Consider the following 10,433-nt stretch of genomic DNA (forward strand, 5'->3'; position numbering starts at 1 on the left):
CTGTGTGGGTTGTATAGGTGACTTGCTCTTTGTTGAAAGAGTGGCCATGTGATCTGCTAGACAACAGCTCCATCAGCTCAGTGCTTGCCCCGATTATTCGATCATGAACAAGGTGCTTTCCTCCAAGCATCAACATGGTTTTGAAAAGTTGTATGTAATACGCTGAGCTTCAGAATTTGCTGTACCAATCTCTGTATGGGCCCTGGAAAATTCCTGCCTTCATCTCCATTTTACACTCCCATTCTCTCCAAGGTAAATCGTATTAATGATCTGACAGGGAGGGATAGAGTGACAGCAGAAATTTAATGGTATTAATAATAATTTTGAAGAACTGGAAACATCAGGACTGGAAAGAAGCCAGCCCAGCGCGTGCTCCAGTTGACAGTGGGCCCCACTGGGAAGGTGCAGGATCAGAAGTTGCATTCTGTGGGTTCCTTCACTTCTCCCTCATTAACTGCAGGACTGTTGGGATTGTGCGCCAGTAACCAGTCTGCCAACCAGATCTGCAACAGAAAGTCAATCGCTAGTCATCTGGAAAATCTTCCCTTCACCAAGTACCCCCCTCCACCCAGTCTGGTGACATGAACAAGGGAGGCCGAGTTCCACCAATTCCTTCATCGGTGAACTGGGCCTCGTTTCCAAGATCTGGAGGTGCCGGCGTTGGACTGGGGTAAACACAGTAAGAAGTCTCACAACACCAGCTTAAAGTCCAACAGGGTTATTTGGTTGTAAACGCCACTAGCTTTGGGAACGCTGTTGCTTCGTCAGGTGAGTGGAGAGTTCTGATCACAAACAGGGCGTATAAAGGTGCATACAGTTTACAGAATACTGATTAGAATGCGAGTCTTTACAGCTAATCTGCTATTCAATTCTTAAAGGTGCAGACAATGTGAGTGGAGATAGCATTACGCATTGGTTAAAGAGATGTGTATTGTCTCCAAACAGGACAGTTAGTGAGATGTTGCAAGTCCAGGCAAGTTGTGGGGGTTACAGATAGTGTGACATGAAGCCAAGATCCTGGTTGAGGCCGTCCTCGTGTGTGCGGAACTTGGCTATCAGTCTCTGCTCAGCGACTCTGCGCTGTCGTGTGTCATGAAGGCCACCTTGGAGAACGCCTACCTGAAGATCAGAGGCTGAATGCCTGTGACCATTGAAGTGTTCACCAACAGGAAGAGAAGAGTCTTGCCTGGTGATCGTCGAGAGGTGTTCACACCTCAGCTATTTACCATTTATATAGATGTTCTGGAGGAGGGAACCGAGTGTACGGTGTCGAAATTTGCTGATGACACCAAGATTGGTGGAACGGCAAATTGTGCGGAGGGTGTGGAGAGTCTACAGAAGGATCTAGATAGGCTGGGCGAATGGGCCAGGAACTGGCAAATGGAATTTAATGTTGGCAAGTGCGAGGTGGTCCACTTTGGTAGGAATAATGGTAGGAAGGATTATTACTTACATGGCGAAAAGCTGCAGCAGGCGACAGTGCAGAGGGACCTCGGGGTCCTTGTGCATGAGTCGCAAAAACCCAGCTTGCAGGTGCAGCAGGTGGTCAGGAAGGCGAATGGGACACTGGCCTTCATAGCGAGGGGGATTGAATATAAAAGTAGGGAGGTCTTGCTGCGGCTGTATAGGGCATTGGTGAGGCCGCAGCTGGAGTACTGTGTGCAGTTTTGGGCGCCGCACTTGCGCAAGGATATTTTGGCCTTGGAGGGAGTGCAGAGGAGGTTTACTAGGCTGATGCCGGAGTTGAGGGGGTTGAGCTATGAGGAGAGGCTGAATAAACTAGGCTTGTACTCGTTAGAGTTTAGAAGAATGAGGGGAGATCTCATTGAGACGTATAAGATGATGAATGGGATGGACAGGATAGAGGTGGAGAGACTCTTCCCGCTCAGAAAGGACAGTAGGGCTAGGGGGCAAAGCCTCAAGATAAAGGGGGGGGGGGTTTAGAATGGAGTTGAGGAAGAACTTCTTTACTCAAAGGGGGGTGAATCTCTGGAATTCTCTGCCTGTTGAAGTGGTGGAGGCTGCCTCGCTAAATATTTTTAAGACGCGGGTTGATGGGTTTTTGATAAGAGAGGGGATTAAGGGTTATGGGGAGAGGGCGGGAATGTGGAACTGAGCCACGACAGATCAGCCATGATCTTATTGAATGGCGGGGCAGGCTCGAAGGGCTAGATGGCCTACTCCTGCTCCTATTTCTTATGTTCATTCATTCATTGTTGTAGCGTCTGCATGGTCTCCCCAGTGTACCATGCTGTGGGATATCCTTTCCTGCAGGGTATTAGGTAGACAACGTTGGCCGAGTTACAAGAGTATGTACCGTGTACCTGGTGGATGGTGTTTTCATGTGTGATGATGGCATCCATGTCGATGATCCGTCATGTCTTGCAGAGGTTCACGACATACGACAGCGCAGAGTCGCTGAGCAGAGACTGATAGCCAACTTCTGCACACACGAGGACGGCCTCAACCCGGATCTTGGGTTCATGTCACACTATCTGTAACCCCTATGACTTGCCTGGGCTTGCAACATCTCACTAACTGTCCTATCTGAAGACAATACACACCTCTTAGAAGAGACGAAGGATGAGAGGTGACCTGATAGAGGTATACAAGATGTTGACAGGAATAGATAAGGTGGATTCTCAGAGGCTATTTCCCAGGGCTGAAATGGTCGCTACGAGAGGACACAGGTTTAAGGTGCTGGGGAGTAGGTACAGAGGAGACGTCAGGGCTAAGTTTTTCACTCAGAGGGTGGTGGGTGAGTGGAATCGGCTGCCGGCGGTGGTGGTGGAGGCAAATTCGATAGGGTCTTTTAAGAGACTTCTGGATGAGTACGTGGGATTTAATGGGATTGAGGGTTATAGGTAAGCCTAGTAGGTAGAGATATGATTGGCTCAACGTGTGGGCCGAAGGGCCTGTTTGTGCTGTAGTTTTTCCATGTTCTATGATATATTTCTTTAATCTAAGCTTAATGCTATCGCCACTCACATTGTCTGCACCTTTAAGACTTGAATAGTAGAATAGCTGTGAAGACTCGCATTCTAATCAGTATTCAGTAAAATGAGTGTGTGCCTTTATATTCCCTGTTTCTGATCAGAACTCTCCACTCACCTGATGAAGGTACAGCGTTCCCAAAGCTAGTGGTGTTTACTATCAAATAAACCTGTTGGACTTTAACCTGGTTTTGTGAGACTTCTTACTGCGTTTATTCCGTTTCCAATCCAGGCCCAAGCAGAATTGTCTTATTTTTAACTTCAACTGGCTTCAATTCCTTCCTGGAATAGAGTCATAGAATCACCCCGCCCCTGGCCATTCAGCCCATCACACATGTACTAGCTCTTTCCAGAGTGCCCTCCCATTTAGTCCCACACCCTGGCTCCACCGTCACAACTGTAGAAGTTGTTTCTGGAGTGTTCATGTGAAATCTCGGGCAGATCAGTCTCGGTTTCTGCCCCCCCGACCCCCGCCGATCTGGGACCCTGGCGTGATGGTCTGTGCGAGAGGTGAGGATGGGGTCAGGGTGGGCCGTGAAGTTCTCCACAGCCGAATAGCTTGCCGACACTAATGATCTGGAGGCAGTATCTGTGAAGACAGGCACCGTGGACAAAGTGACAAAAGAGCATGGTGAGCATCGGTCTAACTGGGCATCCAGGCAGAAGCTGGGGTGTAATTTTCCTCAACATCCCTGCTCCCCCCCTTCTCCCACCCCCATTCCCACTCCCACTCCATTATCCTGAAGAAAGGTACTCACAATTGGATTGGCAGGTTTCAGCTTGCATACTTCTGTCAGCCCAATCAGCAGTGTGGGATTGACAAACTTGCTCAGGTAATCCTCTGCAGCTTGATCAGCTGGGAAGGGCTCAACGGTAACTGCGGATGTTTGCAAAGTATTAGCATTTATAACATCTCATCCCCTTTGCAAGAACAGAGGCAGTGTTAAACCAGGCCAGCAGCAAGACCTCCCCACCAGCCATTCGGCATGCTTGGTTTCATCGGTCAGAACATTGAATACAGGAGTTGGGACGTCTTGAAGTTGTACAAGACATTGGTAAGGCCACACTTGGAATATTGTGTACAGTTCTGGTCACCCTATTATAGAAAGGATATTATTAAACTAGAAAGAGTGCAGAAAAGATTTACTAGGATGCTACCGGGACTTGGTGGATTGAGTTATAAGGAGAGGCTGGATAGACTGGGACTTTTTTCTCTGGAGCGTAGGAGGCTGAGGGGTGATCTTATAGAGGTCTATAAAATAATGAGGGGCACAGATCAGCGAGATAGTCAATATCTTTTCCCAAAGGTAGGGGAGTCTAAAACTAGAGGGCAGAGGTTTAATGTGAGAGGGGAGAGATACAAAAGTGTCCAGAGGGTCAATTTTTTCACACAGAGGGTGATGAGTGTCTAGAACAAGCTGCCAGAGGCAGTAGTAGAGGCGGGTACAATTCTGTCTTTTGAAAAGCATTTACCCATTTACATGGATACGCTGGGGATCTGGGCCAAGTGCGGGCAATTGGGACTAGCTTAGGGTTTATAAAAAATGGTCAGCATGGACAAGTTGGGCTGAAGGGCCTGTTTCCATGCTGTAAACCTCTGTGACTGTAGGATGGCTGGGGTATGTTAATTATATTGCTAAGATGCAGAGGTTCATTATGTACACTGCTGATGGGAAGCTGGTATATGTAATGCTGTGTTCTGTGAATAAACCTATTACCTCAGTGTGTTGGAGTCTAATTTCATACTTTCCCAGCTAGCCTGGGATTGGGAAAACATACAGTGACTGGGCAGCACAATGGGCTAAGAAGATAAGAACTAGGAGCAAGAGGAGGCCATCTGGCTCGTCGGGCCTGCTCCGCCATTCATTAAGATGGTTGGTGTAGAATAGGCAGGGTTTAATGTGGCCTGGTCTTACAGTAGTCTAGAGTAGGAACATTGGAGCAGGAGCAGTCCATTCAGCTCTTTTTGCCTATCCCATCATAGATCTAGGTCTGTATTCCTGCCTTTGCCCCATTGGCTAACAAAAATCTATCAATCGCTGATGCAAAATCTCCTTTCTGAGAAGACTAAGGAAATTTGGCATGTCCGCTATGACTCTCACCAACATTTACAGATGCCCCATAGAAAGCATTCTTTCTGGTTGTATCACAGCTTGGTCTGGGCTCCTGCTCTACCCAAGACCGCAAGGAACTACAAATCATAGAATCAATTATAGAATCCATACAGTGCAAAAGGAGGCTATTCGGCCCATTGAACCTGTACCAATAACAATTCCACCCTATTCCCATAACCCCATTTATACTAATCCCCCTGACATTAAGGAGCAATTTAGCTTGGCCAATCAACCCAACCCACACATCTTTTGACTGTGGGAGGAAACCCATGCAAACACGGGGAGAATGTACAAAAGGGTTGTGAATGTAGCCCAGTCCATCACATAAACCAGCCTCCCATCCATTGACTCTGTCTACACGTCCCGCTGCCTCGGGAAAAGCAGCCAGCATTATCAAGGATCCCACGCACCCCGGACATTCTCTCTTCCACCTTCTTCCATCGGGAAAAAGATACAAAAGTCTGAGATCACGTACCAACCGACTCAAGAACAGCTTCTTCCCTGCTGCTGTCAGACTTTTGAATGGACCTACCTCACATTAAGCTGATCTTTCTCTACTGTGACTGTAATACTATGTTCTGCACCCTCTCCTTTCTTTCTCCTCTATGTACTCTATGAACTGTATGCTTTGTCTGTATAGTGTGCAAGAAACAATACTTTTCACTGTATCCCAATACATGTGAAAATAACAAATGAAATTAGGAATAGACTCTGCAATGACTAGTGTTTGCAGAAACTCAGGCATCCTTAGTGTGAAGACATGTTTCCTCAGTTCATTCCTTCACTCTTATTTTTAGAATCTGCTCTCCCCCTCCCCCCAGAACTGGACGTCTCAGCCAACAGAAACTGTTCTCTGTCTACATTAACCGCAAACACCTTGTAAACTTTCAGTAAATCACCCCTTGACCCTCTCAACCCCAGGAAACTCAATCCTTCTCTGCAGTCTCCCCTGGTTGAATGGAGGGAGGGGGGGGTGGAGTGGAGGAGGCATTTAGAGGGGTGATTGTGTCACACATCAAGGAGAGCTAATCTGACAGGTCCCGTGTCTGACCATCTCGCAGAATTCCCAGTCCCTGATACGACACTTCACTTAGACCCAGCTTAACCAGAGCACCATCTCGACTGGTCTGGGATGTGGGGAAGGAAAGAAGAAAGGGTTGCTTCTCCTGGGGCAGGTACACCTGGGTGCATTTCAGCCTTGGAGACTGAAGGGAATGAGAGCAGATTAACATGAGGTAAAGCTCCTGGAGGGCTGGATGGATGGCTGGATGGACGGATGGATGAATGAATACCCTGCCTGATGGCTGGTAAACCATCCCCACCCCTCCAATCAGCCCCTGACTCTGGCTTGTGCTCTGGGCAGGCGGGGGGGAACAAAGAAAACCCTTCAAACACACACTGGGGCTCCCCCCATGAAGTACTGACATTAATGATCGGGAGGAGCTGGCTACCATTGGTTTGAAATGCTAACAATCCAAAGGGCCTTTTCTGCATGGTACAACTCTCTGACTCTATGGCTCACATTTCCAGCCCCAACATCTTCATGATAAAACATAGCAGGAAATAAAGCGAAAGAAATCCTGCACTCCAGATCCCAAGAACCTCATGGAATCCCTCTCTCCTCTTCTGACTACACAGCATTGAGGGCCTTCTCTTCCTGGTTACAGGACTGACGGACTGAATGGCCTTCTCCTCTTCCTGGTTACAGGATTGAGGGACCTTTTATTCCTGTTCTGAGTGATCTTGGTCATTCGTGACTTAGCCAAGATTCAGCAGCTAAGTGTGCAGTGGGGTAGAGAGTGAGCGAGGCCTTTTTCTCTATTATTGTCCCACAGCACAGTGGGTTAGCACTGCTGCCTCACAGCGCCAGGGACCCGGGTTCCATTCCCGGTCACACAGTGGGTTAGCACTGCTGCCTCGCAGCGCCAGGGACCTGGGTTCCATTCCCGGTGACACAGTGGGTTAGCACTGCTGCCTCACAGCACCAGGGACCCGGGTTCCATTCCCGGTGACACAGCGGGTTAGCACTGCTGCCTCACAGCGCCAGGGACCCAGGTTCCAATCCCGGTGACACAGTGGTTAGCACTGCTGCCTCACAGCGCCAGGGACCTGGGTTCCATTCCTGGTGACACAGCGGGTTAGCACTGCTGCCTCACAGCGCCAGGGACCCAGGTTCCAATCCCGGTGACACAGTGGTTAGCACTGCTGCCTCACAGCGCCAGGGACCCGGGTTCCATTCCCGGTGACACAGTGGGTTAGCACTGCTGCCTCACAGCGCCAGGGACCCAGGTTCCATTCCCGGTGACACAGTGGGTTAGCACTGCTGTCTCACAGCGCCAGGGACCCAGGTTCCAATCCCGGTGACACAGTGGTTAGCACTGCTGCCTCACAGCGCCAGGGACCCGGGTTCCATTCCCAGTGACACAGTGGGTTAGCACTGCTGCCTCACAGCGCCAGGGACCCAGGTTCAATTCCAGCCTTGAGTCACTGTCTGTGTGGAATCTGCACATTCTCCCCATGTCTGTGTGGGTTTTCTCCGGGTGCTCCAGTTTCCTCCCACAGTCTGAAAGACGTGCTGGTTAGGTGGATTGGCCATGCTAAATTCTCCCTCAGTGTACCCGAACAGGAGCTGGAGGCTGGGGACTGGGGGATTTTCAGAGTAACTTCATTGCAGTGTTAATGTAAGCCTTACTTGTGATACTAATAAATAAACTTTATCAAAATATTAACATATGAATTGTCAATCATTTCTTTTCTCTCTCAGAAACTCACCATTTGGGAACATAAAGTGAATCTCCCTCTCTGCCATGTTAAAACAGTCACTGCCATGTAACGCATTCCTAATCTTATCTGTTCCATATATTGCCCTTAAACTAGAAGCAATAGGTATTAATAAATCAGACTGATCACAGAAAGCTACATCCACACATTAATATCTGATATTATTATCATAGGATCCCTGCAGTGCAGAAGGAGGCCATTCGGCCCATCAACTCTGCACTGACTCTCCAACAGAGAATCTAAACCAAGCCCACCATCCACCTCACCCCCTTAAACTTGCGCATTTACCCCACTAAACCCCGTAACCTGCACAGCTTTGGACACTAAGGGGTAATTTAGCATGATCAATCCACCTAACCAGCACATCTTTGGACTGTGGGAGGAAACCAGAGCACTCAGAGGAAATCCACGCAGACACGGGGAGAATGTGCAAACTCCACACAGACAGTGACCCGAGCCGGGAATCGAACCTGGATCCCTGGCGCTGTGAGGCAGCAGTGCTAACCCACTGTGCCATCCTAATCCATAGGGTCAAAGGGGCACTGACCCATGGTGCAACTAAGGGACATTCTAGCATGGCCAATCCACCAAAATGGCACATCTTGGGACACCAAGAACAATTTAGCAATTGCCCTTTATCAATCCTTCCAAATACTCTCTCCCGTTGTACGCACCCTCCATGTCTACCTCACTCCTGTAAGATCACTCACCTTTTGGGATGTGTCTCCTTTGCCTTCTGACTGTCCGTGGGGCCCAGAAGATCATTCCATTGTTTAATTGCAGAGGGCCTGGTCAGCATCATAGCGACCAAAGGGCCAGAGCAGAGGTGTGCTGTCAGGCTGGGGTAGAACATACTCCCGCTGTGCTCAGCATAGAACTCACTGGCTTGCTCCGGACTCAAGTGCATTTTCCTTCTCTGAATAAGAAAGCTGATTTAGTTCCCAGTTACATGGTCCGCGGGACGCTATGTGCTAAGTCAAAGCCCTACGCCGTCCATGCACAGCAGAATATTATCGCACTGCTGACCCAAACCTGTGTTCACTCAGGGCCACAGATTCCCAACATGGTAAAATAAAAACTTGCTCCAGGCTCAATGAGAGCATGTTGAGTAAGATGCATGGCTGGGGAAATGTTCATCACTTTCACTTTATAGTTCAGGTTCTTGCTTTTTTTATAAAAATAAAAGTGCCTTTGTACCTGGAACAATCTCAGGCGCTGGAGGGGCAGCTGGCGAAAGGGGAGGGGGATAAATGGGTGATCGAGAATCTATAGCCTGTGTACAGTTCTGGTCACCCTATTATAGAAAGGATATTATTAAACTAGAAAGAGTGCAGAAAAGATTTACTAGGATGCTACTGGGTCTTGATGGATTGAGTTATAAGGAGAGGCTGGATAGACTGGGACTTTTTTCTCTGGAGCGTAGGAAGCTGAGGGGTGACCTTATAGAGGTCTATAAAATAATGAAGGGCACAGATCAGCGAGATAGTCAATATCTTTTCCCAAAGGTAGGGGAGTCTAAAACTAGACGGTATAGGTTTAAGGTCAGAGGGGAGAGATACAAAAGTGTCCAGAGGAGTACTGAGGGAGTGCCGCACTGTCAGAGGGTCAGTACTGAGGGAGTGCCGCACTGTCAGAGGGTCAGGTCTGAGGGAGCGCCGCACTGTCAGAGGGTCAGGTCTGAGGGAGTGCTGCACTGTCAAAGGGTCAGTGCTGAGGGAGCGCCGCACTGTCAGAGGGTCAGGTCTGAGGGAGCACCGCACTGTCAGAGGGTCAGGTCTGAGGGAGTGCTGCACTGTCAGAGGGTCAGTGCTGAGGGAGTGCCGCACTGTCAGAGGGTCAGTGCTGAGGGAGCGCCGCACTGTCAGAGGGTCAGTGCTGAGGGAGTGCCGCACTGTCAGAGGGTCAGTATCTTCATTACTATCAATTATATCTTATTTCTAAAGTTGTTAATTGTCTGTAAAGGGTTTGGGATTTGATGGAACCCTGGCCTTGGCAGGAAGTTTATAAATTTGGTCTGTTTTGGTACCTGGGCTATGGTGAAACCAGACTGAAGAATGATATCCTCAATCTCTGTCTCTTTCTCAATAGCATCTGGTTTGATTATCGCCAGCGTACATTCCACAAAAATCCGGATATTACTCATCCTGTGCTTAGAAAGATGTTACGGATGGATGAAGCTTTGTCCTGTTGGGTTAACGGTGAGACTGAAAAATAAATAGATTCGTATCAAAGAGGAGTTCATCGCAAAGAGTTTACAGAATTCAGCTCGAGGGTGTGGTTGATAGTAATCAGGGATCCTACAATAGTGATCTGGTTTAAATTTTCACTACACAGCCTACAACCATACGTGTTGCCAAGACCGGAAGCGGCCATTCAGCCCCTCACATTTCAATCAGCTCCTTACTATTCCAGAACTAATCCCACTGCCCCGCTCACTCCCCACAGCCCTGTATCAATCCTCAAACTAATCCCATTGCCCCCGCTCTCTCCCCATAGCCCTGCATCAATCCCCAAACTAATCCCACTGCCCCGCTCTCTCCCCATA

The 10,433-nt window shown here is 48.7% G+C and overlaps 1 protein-coding gene across 1 annotated transcript; it reads right to left on the minus strand.

The window, feature by feature from the left end:
* Window positions 1-390: 390 nt before the first annotated feature.
* LOC145337273 (nucleoside diphosphate kinase 5-like) lies at window positions 391-10,079 on the minus strand. Its single transcript, XM_080182063.1, has 5 exons — window positions 9,915-10,079; window positions 8,599-8,804; window positions 7,880-7,980; window positions 3,752-3,870; window positions 391-503 (listed from the first exon to the last, which is right to left on the minus strand). The coding sequence occupies exons 1-5, from the start codon at window positions 10,029-10,031 to the stop codon at window positions 411-413; spliced, it is 636 nt and encodes a 211-aa protein (XP_080038189.1). The 5' UTR covers window positions 10,032-10,079; the 3' UTR covers window positions 391-410.
* Between the last annotated feature and the right edge of the window lie 354 nt (window positions 10,080-10,433).

The sequence above is a fragment of the Carcharhinus amblyrhynchos genome, unplaced genomic scaffold, assembly GCF_965287045.1.
Source record: "Carcharhinus amblyrhynchos unplaced genomic scaffold, sCarAmb.v2.hapA scaffold_45, whole genome shotgun sequence".
Classification (NCBI taxonomy): Eukaryota; Metazoa; Chordata; class Chondrichthyes; order Carcharhiniformes; family Carcharhinidae; genus Carcharhinus; species Carcharhinus amblyrhynchos.

Bases quoted from the DNA above. Each gene is read 5' to 3' on its own strand.
- LOC145337273 (XM_080182063.1), bottom strand. From the start codon at position 10,031: ATGAGTAATATCCGGATTTTTGTGGAATGTACGCTGGCGATAATCAAA. The intron at 3,871-7,879 runs GTGAGTTTCTGA...AAACATCCGCAG, and splicing joins TCACTTTATGTTCCCAAATG to TTACCGTTGAGCCCTTCCCA. The intron at 504-3,751 runs GTGAGTACCTTT...TTTCTGTTGCAG, and splicing joins TGAAACCTGCCAATCCAATT to ATCTGGTTGGCAGACTGGTT.